The sequence below is a fragment of the Manis pentadactyla genome, chromosome 1 (assembly GCF_030020395.1).
Source record: "Manis pentadactyla isolate mManPen7 chromosome 1, mManPen7.hap1, whole genome shotgun sequence".
NCBI classification, from domain to species: domain Eukaryota; kingdom Metazoa; phylum Chordata; class Mammalia; order Pholidota; family Manidae; genus Manis; species Manis pentadactyla.
The window spans coordinates 73210764-73233272 of record NC_080019.1 but is presented as its reverse complement, the minus strand read 5'-3'; the positions used below and the strand labels follow the sequence as shown (position 1 = coordinate 73233272).

The 22509-nt window shown below is 42.3% G+C and overlaps 1 protein-coding gene across 1 annotated transcript in view; it reads left to right on the top strand.

Annotated features, from left to right (window-relative positions):
* Nucleotides 1–22509, top strand: part of CLSTN2 (calsyntenin 2) — a 556759-nt gene that overhangs the window by 416801 nt on the left and 117449 nt on the right. The window contains exons 3-4 of the mRNA XM_036877289.2: nt 14268–14463; nt 15146–15354. Coding sequence (XP_036733184.2) covers nt 14268–14463; nt 15146–15354 — 405 coding nt within the window. The remainder of the gene's footprint in view (nt 1–14267; nt 14464–15145; nt 15355–22509) is intronic.

The following is a 22509-nucleotide window of genomic DNA, read 5'->3' as shown; positions in this document are numbered from 1 at the left end:
TCGCTGGGTTTTTAATTAACTGCCTCTAAATAATGAAAATGAGCAAATTAGACTCACTTCTAGTAGCAAAATACCATTATAATTTGAATATTCCTATTGATGGATAGCATGGCGTCTTTGATGGAGATGTGTAAATGAGGCAGCGGCTCTCGCGAGCATCTCCCGGAAACCACGCACCAGTTAGCCTGGGTCTGCTTTGTCCCTGGCAGACGTGCGTCCACAGCGATGTTTGCCTCTCAGCCTGTGAGAGGGGAAGGTGTGAAGAGGCCAGACACAGAAGCTTCTATCCAGCCTCTAGATTCCTATAATAATTTTATTATGCTACTGAGAAAACAGTTGTGATTAAGAGGTGTACTCTGAAGTCAAGGAGACCTGAATGTAAATTTTGACTTAGGATTGTTTTATGACATTGGGCAAATTTCTTAACATCTCTGTGCTCGAATCTCCTCATCTGTATAATGGGAGAAAATTTGGTACTTGCCCAAAGGATTTCTCTAGAACCATTGGCACAGTACCTGGCATATAATAAGCACTCAAGATGATTAACTGGTAAAAGCAGGCCTCCTGTCTTGTCCCTGATCCTAAGAAAGGATTTGATATTTCACTGTTAGTATGATGTTATCTATAGGTTTATCATAGATGTCCTTTATCAGTTCAAACAAGTTTCCTTCTATTTCTAGTTTACTGGGAGATTTTATTATGTATGGGTGTTGAATTTTGGCAAATTCTGTTTTACATCGTTGACACCATCATACAGTTTTTCTGCTTTGTGGTGAATTACATGGACTGAATCTTGCATTTTGGAGATAAATTCTACTTAGTCATAATCCTTTTCATAGAGATGCATTAAATTTGCTAAAATATTGTTAAGGATTTTTGTATCAATGTTGGTGACAGATAGAGGTCTGCAATTTTCTTTACTTATAATGCCTGTGTCAAGTTTTGGTATTAGAGTAACGCCAGCCTCTTAAAAAGAAAAAGTATCCCCTCCTCATTTTCTTAAAATAATCTATTTAAAAATAGTGTTGTTACTTTAGATGTGTGACAGAAACCAATGATATTATCTGGGTCTGGAGTTTTATTTGTGGGAAGATTTTTTATGAAGAATTCAAATTCTTTAATATATTATTTAAACATGATAATAATAGGGTCTTTTTTTTCAGCTAGTTACTTTGGATTTACTTTTCTTTTTGGAGCTTATTTTAGATCTTTCTTCTTTTATAATATATGCTATAAATTTCTCTCTAAACACTGATTTAACTGCATTCCACCTATTTTTATATGTCATATTGGTATTTCCTTCAATTCCAATTACTCATTTCTCTTTCAATATCTTCTTGATTCATATATTGTTTGATTTACAAATACCTGGGGTCTCTCTAGATCTCATATTGTTAAATGTTATTGATTTCTAATTTAATTTCATTATGATCAAATAACATACTCTAGGATTTCAGCCTTTTAAAATTGATTGGGGTCATTTCATGGCCCAGCATATGGCCTTTGTGAATATGGCATGTGAGATTGGAATGAATGTGTATTCTGCAGTTGGATGTAATGTTCTGTAAATATCAGGACAAAGTAGTTGATATAATTGTTTAGATAACCTATGACTTTTGATTGTTTTTTGTCTTGTTCTATCGATTACTAAAATTCTCCTACCATGATTGCGGAATTGCCTGCTTCTCCCTTTAGTTTTGTCAGTTTTTGCTTCGTGTGTTTTGAGGCTTTATAATTAGGTTCACGTGCTTTTATGATTGCCATCTGTTCCATTTATAATTACAAAATGTCCTTCTTTAATAATACTCTTTGTTTGATATCAATTTCGTCTGACACTAACTTAGTTGCTCCAGTCTTTTGTGCTTACTATTCTGTCAGGTATCTTCCCATCCATTCCTTTTCACCTGTCTGTGGTTTTACATGTAGAGTGCCTCTCATGTAGACAGCACATGTGTAGTTGGGCCTTGCATTTTGTCCATTCCAATAATCTTGGCCTTTTCATTGGAGTGGTTAATGTAATTCTTATAGCTGGATTTAGATCTACCATTTTATTACTTGTTTTTAACCTCTGATGTTTCTCTGTTGCTCCTTTCTTGCCTTCTTTGGGATTATTTGAATGATCTTTAGAATTTTACTTTAGCATTGACTTTTTATGTAAAACTCGTTTCATTTTTTTTAGAGGTCTCATGCTCTTTCTATAGGTCTACAAATTTTCAGTCTTCCTAGATTTGATATTTTATCACTTTGTGCACACTGCAGTCATATAGCTCCATTTTCCACCTCTCTGCTGCCATCCTGTATGCTATAATGGTCATGTGTATTAATTATATCTATACATATTTTAAGTTCCAAAGACAATGTTATAATTTTACTCTAAATAATCATAAATATATTTTAAAGAAATTTTATTAAGAGGGGAAAAATAGTCTCTTAGACTTTCCCAGATACTTAAAATTCCAAGAATCTTCCTTCAGCTCTGGAGACCCATGTTTCCCCCCATATCATTTCTCTTTTGCCAGAAAAATATTTTTAGCATTTCTTGCAGGCCCAGCCTAGTGGAGATGAACTAAAATGTCTTACTTTCATCTTCTTTCCTGAAGGCTGTTTCTGTTTATTACAGCATTATGGGCTAATAGTCTTTTTTTTTTAAGTTCTTCAGAGATGTAGTTCCACTGTCTTTGCTTCCATGGTTTCTGATCAGTTTGCAGTCATTCAAATTACTGTTCCCCTGTACATAATGTCATTTTTCTGTGGTTGCATTCTCTTTCTCTTTGGCTTCGAGGTGCATGGGTGTGATTACACACATATTTATTCCTCTTGGGTTTTACTGGCTTCTTGAACATGTAAATATATGTCTTTCACCAAATTTGGAAAATTCTCAGCAATTATTTCTTTGGGTATCATTTTTGCTTCATTTCCCCTCTCCTCTCTTTCTGGGACTCCAACTACCCATAAGACTTCTTGTTATCAACCCATCAGTCCTTGAGGTTTTATTTTTGTCCAGAATATTTTCTCTTTCTACTTCAGATTTTTTACAGGCCACCAAAACTCTGCTTATTTCCTCACAGTCTTTGTTCTTCATTTTCATCATATTGGATGCTTTTGTGTTGATTTATCATGCATTCACTAACTTATCCTTCTATCATCTCCATTCTGCCATTACATCTATCCAATTAATATTTTATTTCCGATATTATCTCTTTTAGTTATAGAATCTGCACTTAATTCTTTTTTTTTTATGTTGTATTTGTCTGATGAGATTTATATATTTTCATTCATTACAAGCATATTTTCTTTTATAGCCTTGGGCATTATAAGAATAAATAATGTACTTATTTAAGAATACATATATCTGAGTTTTCATAGGGTCGGCCCCTGTTGTCTTTGCCCTTGAGAAAGGATCACAGTTCTTGGCTTTTCCTATGCTAAGTAAGTTTCACTTGTGTCCTACACATTTTGAATGTTATGTTGAGAAAACTGTGGATTGTCATATTCTTTCAGAAATTGTTGATGTTTTGTTTCAACAGGCAGTTAACTTAGTTCAGCTCAAACTGTGAAGTCTCTTGCCTGCTGTGGTAGCAGTTCAGATGTCAGTGCAGATGACTGTCCATTTGTCCCCCACGTGCATTCTGGACCAAGCCAGAGACTAGGGTGGAGTTTATGGCGTTGTGCTGCCCCCTCCCTGGCTTACTCCTCCCCAGGAGTCCTCCCTCACACCCCAGCAGCCCTCTCTAGCTGACCAGAAGGACAACAGGCTTTCCATCAGAGTTTTGGGACCCCTGCTCTTCCAGGGCTGCGCTGCCCTCAGGAAAAAAGAAAACAGAAAACTCAGGAATGTACTTAGTAATACTGAACCATACACCTGGGAATGGTTAAGACGGTACGTTTTATGTTATATGTATTTTATCACAATTTAAAAAAATAATTTAAAAAACAGAAAACTCACCCACTTGTAGGAGCTTCCTTCAATTTTTTACCCCCGACCAAAAATCCACCTATTTTTAACCAATCTCCAGGTACTTTTTTTGTGGGGGAATGGGGGGTGTATTTTTTCCAGGGTTGTGGGTATTTTGTGAGACAGTCAGTGTATTAGTAGCCTTCTCATCCCCATCAGAAGCACAACTCCTTAGGCCCCTTTACTTGTACCTTTCACAACTCTGCATCTCCTATCTTCCCAGTTGCAGGGAAATAAACACAGTGCATTACATTTTGTGGGAGTCTGGATTACAAGAATACTGACATAATATGACTTGATATGTAATAACTATTTTATAAAAATATTTTATTATTAATTTACTAAAGTAATATTATTAAATTTATTTTATAAAAATAAAATTTTCTTTATAAAGGATAACACAGTTTCAATTTCAATGACTAAGTGAATTATAAACTAGAATCCTATTGCCAAAAGGCTTCTACCTTAGCTGATAATTAATAAAAGCCACTTGTCAGTACATATATCTGAATTTCTACAAGTGACCAATGTGCTATTATTATTATTCAATGTCATTAAAATTTCAAAATATTTTTTTGTCCTATAATAGTGTCATCCAAGTGATCATTAAGAGGCAAGGCTAATTCAAGGCTGGATAGTCAGCACTTTAAGAACTTGAGCTAAATTTGGCATAATCATCTGAAGAAGGCCAAATGAGCTATTGTTTTAAGAGAGAACATTTTCCTCAATATTAGGAATAATGCTAAGAAATAAAAATCATCATTAAAGCAGAACAATTCTGCAGTTATTGTAGAATGTAATTCTCTACATTTATTTCTATGGTAAAATTACCTTTTAATGGTGTGTGCTGTTAATTATGTAGAGCAGCACTGACCAACAGAAACATAATTCCACTTGTGCCATAGTAAATTATCAGTTAAAAAGATATTATAGTCTGATTAAAATATGGTGGCCATAGGAGAAAGGCAGCTTTATTCCCATTTCACAGATGGGGAAATGGAGGTATGGAAAGATTAACGTTCTTGAAGTAATAGAGATGACAAGTGAAGGGTCAGCCTTTGAATCTAGGTTTACCTGGCTCTGAGGCACTTTTCAATAAATACTACCTTTCTACTAGGAACAGAAGCACAAAAATACCATTGTAAAAGGAAGACAGGACAGTATCCATATGATAGGGTCTTATCACAGCAGAGTTGTTCAGGTTAAAACTCTCTTTCTTACAACTATTGTATTCCTCTGTGGTGGCTACATGACCCAGCAAACAACTGAATCTGGAAGGACAGGGATAAGATTGATCCATCATCATTTGTGTTCTCACAACACCCAGAAGAGACACCTATTGCAGCCTGTGCATTATTGTATTGCATTTAACTGTTCACCTGCTTGCATTTAATTCTTTGTTTACCTGCTTCCTTCTCCTCTCTGCAAAGACAGAGCTTATCTCTGATTCATCCAAATCTCAGTCCCTGGCTAGACAGGTCAGCATATAAAGAGATACAGGATGTTCTCATTGTAGATCCAAATAAGTGCCATTAAATGCTCAATGAATGTGAGCTGCAGTGAATTTTATAAATTATGATTACTCATTAATTTTCTTTTTACTATATCATTTATGATCAGGGAAGGTTTGCTGAGAGAATGATGAATATGGCACATTTTTTTAACCTGGAGTCCTTCAACTCCAGACCAGACCATTGAGCACCAGACAGACCAAATGCCACAGCGTCTCCTCAAGCTCTACTTGACCTGATGGTGACTAGCTGAGCGGGGACCTCTCCAAGTCTCTCAGCATATATATTAGTTGATATATCACTTATTCACCCAATAAATATTGCCAAAGAAGGAAAAATACATTGTCTACATTGTCTTTACAGTAATATAATAACTGTGTAAAACAATCTTCCAAAAGAAGAGGGATTTTGATCTCAGCACATAGGAAAATGACTTTTTAAATAAAAGAATATGTTTTATTTTGCTCAATACTAAGAAGACAGAAAGCTATAAATGGTGACAGCCCCCTTTCATTTCTAATAGAAACATGGCAAGTTGCCAATATGCATCTAGTTACTTGTAAGCTTGAAGGCAGAATTTATTACAATCACAGTAATAAAAAGTGGATAGACCTTTATACTTCCCAAAGCTATTTCACATTTAGTGCCTCATAGCACTTGCAGCATTGGCATGGTTATGTCCTCAGCTCTAATGGAGAAGAACTTGGGTATCACCCAAGGTCACCCAGCTGAGAAGCACGGAGCTGGGACTCCGACCAGGGTCACCTCCCTGCCACCCAGACCCATGAGGGGCGGCCAAAGGGACAAGCCGCTGAGCCCATCCCTTCAGCTTTCTGCTTTTGGAAATTTTAAGTTTTTATCTAAAGAGAGAGGGCTTTAAATCAACTTTTTGTATTTGAAGCATAGATTTATTTCCCAGTTCCGCCCTAATTTGATATTCTGGGCATGATTACCTCTTGATGCAATCACCATTTGTCCCTTCCCATTTGGTTATACTTAACATGTCAGCAGATGACCTCAGGTGGGGGTGTAGAGCACGCTGGAAAAAGCTCAGCCACCCAGCGCTCTGGAAGCTGGGTCAGTGTCCACTGTCTGCCCCAGTATAGGTATGGGGAGGACAGAGCGTATGCTGGGTACAGATGGTATGGTCTCCTTCTGGGATCACCTCACCAACTTGGAGAAGCCTTTAACAAGATCTATTATTTTCATCAAACCTGGAACCATGAACCCAGCCTGGCATTTCTCTAAGAAGACTAGCTGCATGCTTGGGGTACAGTGTTTCTCAAGGGGACACCTTAGCCATTTCAGGTGTGGTTGAGATGGCTCTCCATGGTGTCAGACTAACCTGCTTGGGGCAGGATATTTAGCATCCTTGACTGTGGCCCAAATAAAAGCCATTAGCAACCTCCAGTCATGGTGACAAGCAAAGTCAGATGAGCAACAGCCCCTTACCCCCAGTAAACTCTCCCCATGGGGCAGTACTGGCCCTGGATGAGATTTTGCAAATGTGCAGGATGTGATGTTGGCCAGTGATGTTCAGGAAAATAAATACATATAAGCTGTGGCCGATAGTCACAAGCCAGACTGGTTTTGAATGACACATGGGACATACATTCAAAACATTTCTGCTGATGAAACAATCTCCACAGTCAGCCTTTTCAGTTCCTGAACAAGAGCAGGGAATTTGCCAGAAGTGTGTGACTTTTCTTCAATACAGTGACAATGATAAGAGCTAACACTTATATCATACTTACTTTATGCCAGGCACTGTTAAGTTGCCTCCCAATTCCAACAATACTAAACTATTACGAATATCATCCCATTTTATAGGTGTGGAAACAGGCACAGAGACATAAGTGACTGGCCCAAGATCACACAAGAAGATAACCGCAGAGTTAGGATGTGAGTCCAGCCAGTCTGGCTCCCACAACCAGACTTTAACCATCTGTGCTTAGATGAAGATCTTGAAATGAAGTTGCTCACGCCCAGCACTCTGTGGACGTCAAGCTCTGCCTAGTCACTCTCATTACCAATGACTCTGCTGTGAGATGCAAAGCAAAGTGGGTTGCTCTGAGGTTGACAGTTCTCTGAGAGGTGATGGGTCAGGAACAGGACATGGAATCATGATCTGGGGGGAAACTGTGGTTGGTAAATGAGAAGAACAGCAGTTCTCAAGCTTTTTGGTCTCAGACCCTGTTACACTCTTAAACGTTATTAAGGACCCTCGAGACCTTTTGTCTGTGTGGGTTCTATCTATCAGTATTTACTCTTTTAGAGATTAAAGCAGAGAAACATTCAAATGCTTATTTATTAACTGATTTAAAACTAACAATAATAAATTTGTTACATGTGAACATAAACAACATGTTTTGACCAAGAAGAAATACATTTTCCAAAACAAAATAAATGAGTGAGAGGAGTGGCATTGTTTGCACTTCCACAGTCCCCTCAATGCCCAGCTCCAGAGAGGACAGCTAGGTCCTCCAATCCGCTCCTGCCTGCAGTCGGCTGTGATATGTTATGTAGGTCAAAGTACGCGAAGAAAAGCTATGGCCTACATACTACGGTATGGAGTTGGAAAAAGGAAGTGTTTTAATAATATTTTCAGATAATTGTAGATATTCATCTCTGATACTACACCAAAACTCCATAAGTAGTAGGTTCTTAAAAGTTAGTTAATAGTAAAGAATCTGAAATCACACTAATGAACTTAGGCACTGTTAGATTAAAATCCATCAGGCTATCTCCTACTTTAAATGAAACTTTTAAACATATATGACTGCTTAACATTATATAAATTGGAAAATAGTGATTCATTGTTAAGTAGATCTTTTAAAAGTTTACATATTTCATTATGCAATATAAAACTGTAACATTCATTACTATTTCTACCCATCTCATCAGAAACTGTTAAAGTATTTGTAAATTAAACTCACTGTGGCAGACACAAGGTTTCTAAAATTTGAAGCTCGAATTTTATCGTTGGCAGCAAATACTACTTGTTCTTTCCCTTGAAGTGACAGGCTTACTTTTAAATAAGCATCAGCCACACACTCAAGTTTGAATAAACGTAGTTTGTCTGTCAATCATTCTTTTAAGTAAAAATGGCATTCCATGAAAAACGTCCTACTTCAGCTCCCACTCAACTTACATCACACAAATACTCTTAGCAATAAACCAGCATACTTTGCTATTCAAAGATGCCTGTGTGTACTTTCCACTTTGTTACAGAGAATATTAAAGAGATGTGTAATTGAGGAATGAGATTTAGTAAGATTCATAATATTTACTGTACCATCAAAGTCATTCTTAAGTGGAATTGGCCTTATTTACTTTTTTACTGGGACTGTATGTGGTAAAGAATGCAGTTAGGTGCTGGTAGGTCATTAGCACTTTTACTTGCCCATTGTTTTTATACCAACAGTGCAATTATCAGCACAGTGAAAAAGTCACATAAATCTTATTGTTAATATGATGATAATTTTGAGTTTTTGGATCTGGCAGAAAGGGTCTTGGGGACCCCAGAGGCTGATAGATCACACTTAGAACCAGTGTCCTAGCATGTTACACTCACCCAGTGATAAGCAGCATAAATAAAAAGAGGGTGCTGGATGTAGAATTAAAGCCTCTAGACTTCAGTCTTTGATCTGCTTCTTACTGTGAAAGTGACTTGGGGTGGACTGTTTAATCTCTCTGAGACTCAATTTCGTCTGAAAAATGGGATCAGCACAACCTGTTGTCAAGGTTACTCAATGGTAGGAACAAAATATATTCTCAAAATCTATTTCATTCATCCATTCATTCAGCTTCACTCATTTCCCCAGAATCTTATGAGAGGAATTAAGAGACAACCTCACCAATTTCTGTGGGTGTGTGAGAGGTACAGGGGACAAGGTGACCGTGAGACACAGGGGCTGGGAACACAGTGCGCCAGCCAGGCACTGCAGGGGCTCGTCTTCTGGCCTGGCCTCTCAATGGGGCTCCAGTTCAGCCACCAGAGGCAGCAGCCAGTGTGGGATTGATCACAGCCAGAGGCCCAGCAGCCCTGTGGGCTGGCCCCTTTCCCCAAGGAGCCCATTGCTGGCCTAGAACACCTGTCATCTGCGTGTTGCTGTCCTCCACATGTGGTGCCTGGAGCCCAGTTCTCCACCCAAGAAAGTATATGAGGAAGCAAGATTTTAAAAGTGATATTTTTATATGGAAACCATTAGGTATGATCTTCCACTTTTAAGCACATCATCCTCCTTCATTAGTGATCAACTCCAGTGGCAGGCCTCACAAAAAAATGGAGACTGCCCAGGGTGGCACACGCTGACACTGGGAGCTGTAGTTCTAAGCATCCTTCCTTCCTCCTCAGGACTCCACGCTGGGACCTTTCTTCCTGCAGTCTCTCTCTCAACTTGTGGGTTTTTTTATTTGCTATCTGATGTCGTTCTAAGTAAAGAAAAATTAAAATTTTAAATTATTACCATGAATTTTAGCATTTATCTTTAGACTGTGCAATGCCAGTTTTAGATGCAAGTCAAAGCTGTATTAACTGCTGCGCAGAATCTCTGAAAAATCACAGAATTTGCATTTCATAGTTCACATATGCATATGTATTTAATTTTTTACCAGCGCAGTGTAAATGCCACACACACACACACACACACACACACACACACACACACACCCCAGACCAAATGGTTTTCTTCCACTTCTTGATACACACACATTCTACCAATACTCCCTGTCTTTGGCATGCTGATCGTAGGACAGCACAAAAAGACAATGACCTGTGGGCTGTCTTAGCTCTCCTTTCCCTCTGTGTCATCTTTTGAGCATAAGCGATTGGCTACTACAGAGAAGTAACATAGGTAAGAAAAGATACACGAGAGTTCTTTGGTTGATGATGTTTCTTAAAACACCCCTGCCTTTCTTCTGCATTCAAAATAGCTTTGGTTTGAACAGAAGGGGTAGCATATCGGGGTTGTCAGCTCCCCACTTACATGGTCATGGATGCCACATGCTTACGTTGTACAGGAGTCCTGCTGAATTCCAGTGCACCTCAGGTCTACCAGCATTCTGTGCTTGGGGCAGCCTGGGAAGGGACAGCAAGAGCTATGAACATCCGTATTGCACCAGTCTCAGCTCACGACCAGCTCCATTGTCCCATCAGACTTCAGACTAACCTGAAGGCTTTGGGTTTCCTTTTGTGCTGCAACCGCATTTATTCTAAAAGATTCTAAATACACATTATTTTGCAGACCTGATTTCATCTAGTTGATCTGAATCTGTTCCATGTTGACTTTCCAGGTCTGCAAAATCTATAGGATCGCTCTCAGACATACCTATGAAATATAAGTTTTACATCACAGTAAAATGAGTTTCTTAGACCTCCAGGAATAACAAATAGGTAAAAATTTCCCAACAAGTCCAGTTTACAAAACACATGTTCAAAGATAAAATTATTAAGAATTTCAAGATGGTAACAGCAGAGAGTAAAAGCAAGGTTAAGGCCCTCTCGAGGACAGGCACTGCCAGCTGTCGGGTCACACATGCCCCTGAAGCCAGCCCGGCCCCACGGCCTCTTCTCCTGCCGTGCTGGCCTCCGCGGGTCCTGGGTCTCACCATGTTCCTTCCTGCTACAAGGCCCTAGGCATCTGCTGCTTCTGCAGGAAGGTCAGTCCCCTCCCTGGTGGCCTGGGTGTGTTCCCCTCCTCCTGTGATCCCAGCTAAGCTGTCAAGTCCTTAGGTTAGCCCCTCCTGCCGTGAGCAGGTCAGAGCTCTCTTGGCACCGTGTAGCTCTCTTTCAGTTATGCCTCAGCATCACCACTCTTCATTCAGGTGTGGTTACCTGGCTGCTTATTTCCCTCCACTGGACTGCCAGCAGCTCACAGGCCAGGGCTGGTTCTGGTTCTGCCCATCATTGTTTCACCAGTGCTGGGCTCATAGTCTCTAATAAATATTTACAAGGTGAATGAATGGATGAGTAAATGAATAACTCAAGTGTCAGGTGGAGGTGGGATAAATGAGGATGGCATGAATTGTAGGTTTTGTTCAAAGCTGGCTCAATCCTGTCTCCATCTAAGTGGGGGGGAAATTAGGTGAGCCCCACATGGCCCTAGTTCACTCGACTGTCTTCTGCCAGGTACTGAGTCTTCAGGATAGGGTGTGCCTCTATTTTAAGGTACCCAAATCATTTTTTTTGTGTCTCTAGGCCTAGCACAGTGCCTGGTACCTACTTGGTTCTCAAAAAGTACTGGTTCTATTGAACTGAATTGAGCTGCTTTGAGTTGAATGAAAATATGTTGGCCCAAGGCTTACTTTATCACACCCACTCCTTTTATCTCCTTCCCCACCTCCTTCAGCTCTTCTTCTTTCCTCTCCTTTCCTCTTGTTAAGGATTTCTGAGCCTTGAGAACTACTTTAGTTGTGATCCAATGTTTCCAACAGAGAATTACCCTCATTTATTTTCACTTTAATGTGACTCTTCAAAGAGAAATGGCCCAGTTGTTCTTATAATCATGCAATGGTTGGGCGCCCAAGGGAGACCCAAGCGAAGAGAAGCAGTCTCGCACTTTGGCTGGTACTACTCCTATATTGGCATTGATCTTGGGATAGAACCACAAGGCGGGCACTTGAGAAGTCCATCCATTCAACCCTAGCCAATTCAGAGCAGAAATTAAACTTGAGACTCATATAGGCTTGGCCTCCTGCCCTGAGCTGCAGAGCCAACCCTGTCGGCGAGGCCGTACAGAGATGCAGGCTGAGCCTGAGCAACAGCGGTGGTGGCAACCCAGACCTCTCATTAGAGCCTCATCCCACAACCTGTCTGTCTTGCCCATTATTCCACAACTACATCTGAGAAATGGCCAGGAGGGATGCAGTGAAAATGGAGCATTCATTATGAAATTGAGGATCAATGAAATCATAAAAACAAAAGCCTAAAGGTAAGATTGGTATTGATTGACCATCTCAGAAAACATTGTTAGTAAGAGATCAGGGCATGCCTCCTATATTACATATATATATATATAATGGGAGCTTTCTCTCCTGAGTGAGACTTGAATGGGAATATAGGACATGGCTGGAAGCAATCCCTGGGGAGGTCTGCTCAGAAGTTATGCGGCTGCTTGGAGACCTTCCATTCTGGTAGAAAGAGCATGGGTTTAGGAAGCAGCCATACCTGAGTTGTAAACCAACTTTAGCTCTGTGACCTTGAGCAAGTAATAACGTCTCTGAACTCTTCTTCTTTGATTTGTACAAATTGGAATAAAACACCTGCCTTGCAGGTTTATTATGAAGACTGAGTGAGATCCCTTCGGTGGAGGTGCAAGCTCAGTGCCTGGCACAGAGCAGCCTGCAGTCATGTCATTGCCTATCCTCACAGTGTCAGTGCTTTGGAACAGCTGGGAAGGGCCTGAACTAGACTGAGGCTAGCAGGTGCCCCACTGCCCTCAGAGTGAGGGCCCTGTAAACTGTGTACCCCAGGAGCCTCACCCCTGCCCAGCAGTGCAGCTGGGGCAATGTCATCCAGGGTTGAGGCATCTCAGGGCAGTTGTCCTCCCCTCAGCATCACCTCCCAGGCCATTTGACAGGTGACACAGTTGAGACCCAGAGAGTCAATGTAATCTGACTAAATCAGCCAGTAAGTGGCAAACTGGGAACATGCATCCAGGCCTCTGGGCTCTAAGCCTGTTTAACTCCCCAGCAGCCTGTAGCTCAACTCTTTGGGGCCACTGTCGTGTGACGTGCCTGCACCCCTTTGCACTGTGAATGGTCCTTCTGAACGTCCATCACCATACTGTGTCTCCATCAAGTCTGTAAGGTCCCTCAGTCCAGGAAGGAAATGTGTCTCAAAATTTCAGCACTTTCTAGGCACTTACTACAGGGCTTACTTGCAGTTGGATCCAAGAAATAAATATTCATCAATTGAGAAAAAGATATTTTCATGGCCTTATAATTTTAATGCAGAGGAACAGTTACAATACACATGAACCCAGCTGAGGGAGAGAAACGCATTAATTTCACAACATGTTCAGCTCTTTAAGAAGTTAGCTTTCCAGGCTCCATGGGGATTCTGGAAACACAGACTCGCTCCCACTGTTGTGAGAGAAAAATTGCAACTCCGAGTGGCGCCCATCTCCCCGCAGGGAAGCAGTGGGTGGAGACACATAAAGGAGGAGTGTGGGAGGAGGGTGGGGGTGCCACAGCAATGTGGGGTGTTTAAAGCAGGAGCAAAATACAAAGAAGAACAGGGCCTCTCAGATTTAGTGAGCTGGGGACTCCGTTAAAATGCAGGTTCTGACCAAGAGGGCTGGGTGGGGCCCAGGAGCCTGTATTTCTAATAAGTCCCCAGGGGTTGTGCATGCTGCTGGTTCACAGACAGACTTTCAAGTAGCGAGGATATTGTCAAGGGATGAAAGAATTGAAAGCTTTGGCCTTTTTCTCCTTCCCTCTCAGTGATTTTGACCATGGGCCAAGTCCTTCATCTTAGACTGGGCAGAGGGCAACTGGGAACCTGCTAGGAGAAGTGGCAAACAGAGATGATCAGCCAGCTCCCTGGCATGATGACACTCCCTTTATTTCTACCAGATTTATTTGATGGGTGACATTCTATGCATGAAACACTTCAATTTTACTATCCATGAAATGAACACATTGGTCTGGATCTCTGGAGGCCTCTTCTGGTTTGACAATTCTCAGTGTGGGGGAAGCAGACTAGAGGTTTTGAGTTTGCAAATCCAGCCCAATAGTAGCTCTGACTTCAGTCTGGCAACTCTCAGGGTCCCCACTCATTATCTCCTGTCCTTCTGCAGGGGAAATTTGTGCATTCAAGATCCATGGCCAGGAGCTGCCCTTTGAGGCTGTGGTGCTCAACAAGACCTCGGGAGAGGGCCGGCTCCGTGCCAAGAGCCCCATTGACTGTGAACTGCAGAAGGAGTACACATTCATCATCCAGGCCTATGACTGCGGTTCAGGGCTCCGGGAGACAGCCTGGAAGAAGTCACACAAGTAAGTGGCTGACAGAGCTCCCTGGGCCCCTCTCACCTTGGCCCACTGGCCCGCTCACACACTGCTGTTCAGTCTGTGTGCCCAGTGGTCACACCACACACTCCAGCCTGCTTGCCAGTCCCCAGGTCCCTGCGGGCATCAGCACAGACCAATTCCTCTGCCTCGGAGGCTCTTGTCCACCATCAGGACTGAGCTCAGTTGGCCCTTCTTGCGGGAAGCCTTCCCTAAGCCAGCCCATCCCTGCAGACCTGGTGGGGACTCTGCCACCTGCTTCTGTCTGAGACAGCAGTTTTCATTTTGGGTATCTAAATCTCTTCCTTGTGGAGTTTGGCTCAGAGCCTAACAAAGAGAATCGTGGTTCAATTTGTACTGACTGGAGGAGTGAATCAACAGGGGAGGAATGAATAAAAGAAAGGGGAGGCACTCTAGAGAAGTATGTTGCCTAAAGCTGGGTAACAGGAAGGACAGAGAAGGGGAGGACTCATTCCAGAGGGCTGGGCAAGGACAGGTAGAGGGGGTCACCAGTAGGAGGGAGGACAGAACACTTGACAACACCCGCTCTGACTGGCCTGTGGCTTCTCCGCTGTCTTGACCTTGGGACCTGGTCAGTGCCCGTGAGTGTACAGGAGGTGGTGTGATTCTTTATTTACCACCATCTCTTCCTTCTTGTGCGTGATCCCAGAGCTGTGGTCCACATCCAGGTGAAGGATGTCAATGAGTTTGCTCCCACCTTCAAAGAGCCTGCCTACAAGGCTGTCGTGACAGAGGGCAAGATCTACGACAGCGTCCTGCAGGTGGAGGCCATCGACGAGGACTGTTCCCCCCAGTACAGCCAGATTTGCAACTATGAAATCATCACAACTGACGTGCCTTTTGCCATTGACAGAAATGGTGAGTGACCTGGGGACCCCAGCGGGGACAGGGAGACAAGTTCACCCTCCAAAGGCCAAGTGGGGCCTCTGAATGTATCTGGCAGGTGACACCTCCCTGGCCACCCTGATCAAGCTTTGTAACTCCAAACTTGCTCCTGCATAAGAAGGAATGGCCTGACAGTATTAGCAGCCAGCGAGGTCTAAAATCCCCCCAGGACTCCTCAGAAACCTACTCAGTGAATACAGCCTATAGAGCTCACAATGCCACACATCTGGATACAGGAGACAAGTCGGTTTTCATCCAGATGTGAGCCATGCCATCAATTTGGCTGTATCTGAGTCTCTTTCCTATATGACAAGTTATAACATGATCTCCCACCACAACAATCTGGTTCCTGTTCTCAGACAAAGAGATGCTAAAGGAGGAGATGCAGATTTTTGAAACACTGACTAAGCTGTAGATCCATTTGGGAAGCTTTAAAGCACTTGCCAGTGTCCTTTGAAAATTTCTACCCTAGTGAGAATGAAGAATGAATGAAGTGTTCCACCATATACCAATCTCCCAAACTGAACTCACTGAACTGAAAACAGCCCACTAGACCCTTTGAATATTGCTCCATTGCCATTAATAAAAACTCATTATAGTGTAAGCTCCCCAGCCAGAGGCCCAATCAACTCAGCCTACTTTAACTGTAATTTTCAGTAACGTGATGTTAACCAAATGATAATTATTTGCCAGGTATATTGTTTGAGTATCAGCATAAGTTTGTGGATATATGTATATTATCCCCACTTTGTTTCAAGTAGGATTCAAGTACTGTGCAAAGATGCAAATATTGCAAAACCTGTAGAGTGGAACTCAAAACAGACATGGGCTTGCCCACATGGAGCTTATCATCTAGTGGGAAAAAAAAATCAAGATCCAAAGTAGAAAGTCTTGTGACATCAAGGGTGAGGTTGGTGCACAAAGCATGTCATGAACCAAAGTTAGGCAACAAATTAGCTCTGGGCTCCTGGTAGGCAGTGCCTAAAGAGAAAGACTATCAGTCACCTGCTTGCACACCTTCAGTACTTCCAGTGCTTCTTGATGTTGAGGCCAGGGAGAAGTTCACCCTAAAATACAGTCTTCTGCATCCTAAGAACTGTAGCAGATTCCATAGGGGATGCAAACCGAGAAGACACCTTCACCTCTCACTCTGGTAGCTTGAGATCTGTCTTGAAAGATGAAACCAATATTCATAAAACAGACAAAATACTAATAAGACAGTTTCCTTATAAAAGCAGGTGTGAAAATGACAGTTATGCACCAGGGTACTGCTAGGTGCTAATTGTGTAGGACCCAAGGTGAGTGCACAAGAAAGTAAAGGAGAAAATACTGGACTTTCATTAATATTTGGTTCAAAACTAAAAAGTAAGTGATTTTAATTAGTAAAGCCTGTCAGAACTGCCTCCTGATAGCCTTACCTACAGGCCCTGTGACGTCCTTGGCTTGACCCCCGCCACACACACAGACACACATCACATGCACACAATATAAAACAACTGCTTTGTATTTTTCTGTTTCCCTGTGGCCTATGTCCACAGTAGCTTTGGAAGTTGGGAAGTGACACGTCCTTGGTGAAGAGTGAGACTAGACAAGTGGATGTGTCTGATGAGCAGTCAAGCTCCACTTGACCTCCTGCCTTTGTTCTAGAGCCACAGCCCAACAAGAGACGAAATGCAAATTCTATCATCCCAGGGTAAAATGCCCCAGTCATGAATATAATTACTCACCTTGATGAGCCATTTCACTAACATATGCCAACTTATTTCCCTAGCTGTCTTATTAAAAGTGAGTAATGGTCCTTTGCCAGGCCTCTGCCTCCAACATTGGTTTACAAGATAAGAGGGAGAGGAGAGTGAGCTCTCCTAGAGAGCATGGGCTCTCAACAGTGAGGTTTACGAAAGCAGTTCTCCAAGTAATGAAGGCAGGACCCGGGGGCAGACTCAGAAGCAGCTCCCATTCTAATGAGCTTCCCAGTTGGCCCTTATCCATCACTTGTCCCAGAGACCTTCCCAGCTCCTTGAAGAAGCTCTTTGCATGCACATCAGAGAAAGTCCTGCTGGGTTTGGAGTCTGCTTGCTGAGGCCCCCTGACTTTGGGAAGATGGCTCCTGACCACTTTCACCTCTTATGGGGGAGGCCGGGAGCAGGGCAGCAGGGAGGATAGAAGTCATCATGTGGAGTCAAGCCTGAGCTATCTTAACTCAAGATTCAATCTCTTCCTACCAGGCGGCCTCACCCCCTCTCCCGTTAGATCCTTTTGCTGTGAAATCATGGCAGCATCAAGGCCTGCTTCATTGTGTGAGGCAGGTCTCAGCAGAGAAGGAACCACAGTTCCCAGGGTACCTGGCAGATGGGGAGTGCACCACCCACAGTGATTATTAGGCATTTATCTGGGTGATTGGGACATGAAGGTTGTTCACTCTTCATGGTTTTCCAGGCTGAAACTATGAGCAGGTACCTAAGTGAGTTGGTGACATCAACTCCCTCTTGAGAAGTTCTGGACCCACTTCAGATGGCTTCCACTCCCTGATCTTCTGGAAGGTGGTTGGTGTTTTGCCAGTGGGTTTCAGCCCCAGGCAAGTTCACTCATGATTTGGTGAGACCAAAAAATGACAATGAAATGCTCTTGGGGTGAAAGGGTTTATACCCAACTTTATTCCCATGGTGGCAGGTCAAGCACTAGAATCCCATCCACTCAAGAGCAGGTCTGCATGCAGCAAGCCAGTCCCTGCCTCTGGGCCTCTCTGCCACCGCAGCCATCCCAGTCTCTGTCCTCAGCACTGCAACCACTCCAGCCTCTGCTCTTCTGCAGCTGGACAGCCCAGAGCACTGGGCGGAGCTCTTTATATACATTCAGTAAAGACATATTGCCCACACATGTGTAGTGAGCAAGCCAATCAAAGCCAGGTAAGGATGCTAGCCATAAGAACTTCCATTTTCTCTACAGCTAGTTTCTCCGGTATTGGTGGGGCCTAGATCCTCATTTCCATTGAAGAGATGGAAAAACTGAGTCTTAAAGCATAAAGAGCTTGGCTGACAGCACCTGTCACCCTGTGGCAGAGTTGGTACTGGAGCCCAGTTCCCCTGAGAGTTGGCCCCAAGGCCTTTGCACCTGGGAAAGTAAAATCACTGTCCTCCGTGAGAACTGGCAGGAATGCATGGCGATGGTATTCAAGTTCAAAAATACAAAGTTGTGTCTTAAGGCTCCATCCATTACTGAAGGAGCAAAACAGCAGCAGACTCACAGAACCCAAGAATGGACTAACAGTTACCAAAGGGAAAGAGACTGGGGAGAATGGGAGGGTAGGGAGGGATAAGGGCGGGGAAGAAGAAAGGGTGTGTGTGTGTGTGTGTGAGAGAGAGACAGAGACAGAGAGAGGCAGAGAGATGGAGAGACCTTTGACAATGTACTTAAACCTTGGCTCAGATCCTCATCAGTAAATTGGAATTAAATAAGTATATGTCCAAGAGGGTGGCTATACTGCAAACAGGGCCCTCACCAGACACTGACATATTCTGAGCCAAGTGTGTCCCAGAGTCTGCTTATTCTTAAAGCAAATGAACACACTTCTTTTTCATTGAAATAGAAAAGCAACCATACCCTTTGTAGGAAATTTGGAAAGTACAGAGAAGCATGAAGAAGGAAATAAGTCACTCATAATTCCACCAAATGTAACCACTATTGACATTTTCCCAGAAGTTTTTCTATGAAGTATTTAAACAAAAGCCACACTTTCTTTGCCTTCCTTTATCCTCTCTCTTCACCTAACATTCAATTATGTGGATTTTTTTCCATCCTTAAAAATGCTTCACAATCAAACACTTTTAATGCAGGACAACATTCCGTCATATACACAGACTCTTACACTTAGTTCTTCCCTTAGCAGCAGTGTCTTGCCTGAGGGTTTCGGCCCCAGGCAAGTTCACCATGGATTCAGTAAGACCAAGAAATGACAGCAGAATGTTCTTGGGGTGAAAAGGTTCATACCCAGCTTTATTCTCACAGTGGTAGGTCAAACACTAGAACGATGTCTGCATCCAGCAATCTGCAGGTCTGTAATCCACCACCATCTCTGCCTCTGCCCAGAGTACTGGGCAGAGCTCTTTATATAGTGACTCAGTCACTAAAAGCTCATTGCCTGCGGGTGTGGAAGCAGTAGCCCAGCAGAAGTCCAGTTACATCATCAAGTAGTTTAGAGTCAGGTGAGAATCCTGGCCATAGGAACTTCCATTTTCCTCACAAGCAGATACACAGTTCTTTACTATTTTTCAATGTAATAAATAATGCTTAAAGAATATATTTGTACCTGTATCTGCAATTTTTATCATTTTCCCATATTTCATTATTTGTTACTTTTTTAAAATTTTGTTATCATTAATCTACAATTACATGAAGAACATTATGTTTACTAGGCTCTCCCCTACCCCCAAGTCCCCCCAACAAACTCCATTACAGTCACTGTCCATCAGAATAGTAAGATGTTGTAGAATCACTACTTGTCTTCTCTGTGTTGCACAGCCCTCCCCCTTTCCCCCACCCCCCACCTTATACATGCTAATCGTAATACCCCCTTTCTTCTTCCCCGCCCTTATCACTCCCTACCCTCCCATTCTCCCCAGTTCCTTTCCCTTTGGTAACTGTTAGTCCATTCTTGGGTTCTGTGAGTCTGCTGCTGTTTTGCTCCTTCAGTTTTTTCTACGTTCTTATCCTCCACAGATGAGTGAAATCATTTGGTATTTGCCTTTCTCAGCTTGGCTTATTTCACTGAGCATAATACCCTCCAGCTCCATCCATGTTGTTGCAAATTGTAGGATTTGTTTTCTTCTTATGGCTGAACAATATTCCCTTGTGTATATGTACCACATCTTCTTTATCCATTCATCTACTGATGAACACATAGGTTGCTTCCATTTCTTGGCTATTGTAAATAGTGCTGCGATAAACATAGGGGGGCATCTGTCTTCTTCAAACTGAAGTGCTGCATTCTTAGGGTAAATTCCTAGAAGTGGAATTCCTGGGTCAAATGGTAAGTCTATTTTGAGCTTTTTGAGGAACCTCCATACTGCTTTCCACAATGGTTGAACTAATTTACATTCCCACCAGCAGTGTAGAAGGGTTCCCCTTTCTCCACAACCTCGCCAACATTTGTTGTTGTTTGTCTTTTGGATGGTAGCCATCCTTACTGGTGTGAGGTGATATTTCACTGTGGTTTTAATTTGCATTTTTCTGATAACTAGCGATGTGGAGCATCTTTTCATGTGTCTGTTGGCCATCTGAATTTCTTCATTGGAGAACTGTCTGCTCAGCTCCTCTGCCCATTTTTTAATTGGATTATTTGCTTTTTGTTTGTTGAGGTGCGTGAGCTCTTTATATATTTTGGATGTCAATCCTTTATCGGATCTGTCATTTACAAATATATTCTCCCATACTGTAGGGTACCTTTTTGTTCTATTGATGGTGTCCTTTGGTGTACAGAAGCTTTTCAGCTTGATATAGTCCCAGTTGTTCATTTTTGCTTTTGTTTTCCTTGCCCAGGGAGATATGTTCATGAAGAAGTCGCTAATGTTTATGTACAAGAAATTTTTGCCTATGTTTTTTTCTAAGAGTTTCATGGTTTCATGACTTACATACAGGCCCATATTTAATTTTTATATCTGAGTTGCATGCCCAAAAGGTATGAACAACTCCAAAGTGACTGGCCTGTATAGTCTTTCTGAAAGGTTTATTCCATTTAAATTCCCATTAAAATTGAAAGGAAGGCACAGGTCACTGTTCTTATCTCTGCACCCTCAGCCCCGCCTGAGTTTTTTAAAAATACCTTCACTTCACTCCTAGGACTTTACCCTAAGAATGCAGCTTCTCAGTCTCAAAAAGACATATGCACTCTTATGTTTATTGCAGCACTATTTACAATAGCCAAGAAATGGAAGCAACCTAAGTGTCCATCAGTAGATGAATGGATAAAGAAGATGTGGTACATATACACAATGGAATATTATTCAACCATAAGGAGAAAACAAATCCTACCATTTGCAACAACATGGATGGAGCTAGAGGGTATTATGCTCAGTGAAATTAGCCAGGTGGAGAAAGACAAGTACCAAATGATTTCACTCATCTGTGGAGGATAAGAACATAGAAAAAACTGAAGGAGCAAAACAGCAGCAGACTCACAGAACCCAAGAATGGACTAACAGTTACCAAAGGGAAAGGGACTGGGGAGGATGGGTGGGAAGGGAGGGATAAGGGGGAAATGGGGGCATTACAATTATCACATATAATGTATTGGGGGGGCACAGGGAAGGCAGTATAGCACAGAGAAGACAAGTAGTGACTCTATAGCATCTTGCTATGCTGATGGACTGTGACTGTAATGGGTATGTGGTGGGGACTTGACAATGGGGGGAATCTAGTAACCACAATGTTGCTCATGTAATTGTATGTTAATGATACCAAAAAAGAAAATACCTTCACTAATATGTGTCTTGCCAATGGATTTCAGCCCCCGGCAAGTTCACAATGGATTCAGTGTGACCAAAGAAATGACAGTAGAACCTTTCTTTGGAGTGAAGGGGTTTATTACCTGGCTTGTTCTCCCAGCAGTAGGTTGAGCACTAGGATCTCTGCCTGCTCCCAGAGCACTGGGCCAAGTTCTCTATATACAGTGCAATGATAGCTTATTGCCTATGGGTGTGGAAACAGTAGCCTAGCAACAGGCCAGTTACATCATCGAGTGGTTTAAGTTCAGTGAGGATTCTGGCCATAGGAACCCCAACTTCCCCACACTTCACCCCTCCAGGGTTCTTACCTTATAATCTACATGCTCTCAATCTTCTGCAATGGTCCCTGTGCAAGAAAGCTGGAACACTGTAACCAGATTCCACAACAGCAACAGAGGCTAACAACAACTTAGAGATAAAAAGAAAAATTAAGATATAAGATTTACAACAAAAATTATAATAATCCTCAAGCCAGAGGAGGTTCCCAATCCACAAAGACCTTAGGGGCAATAAGACACATGCTTTAATGACACCAATATAGGCAAATCTTGTCCATCAGGTAGGATGCATGCAAGAGAGTGGTCCTGTGATAGGACTGTAGCAGGAAGGGGGTCCTGTCCAGGTCTAG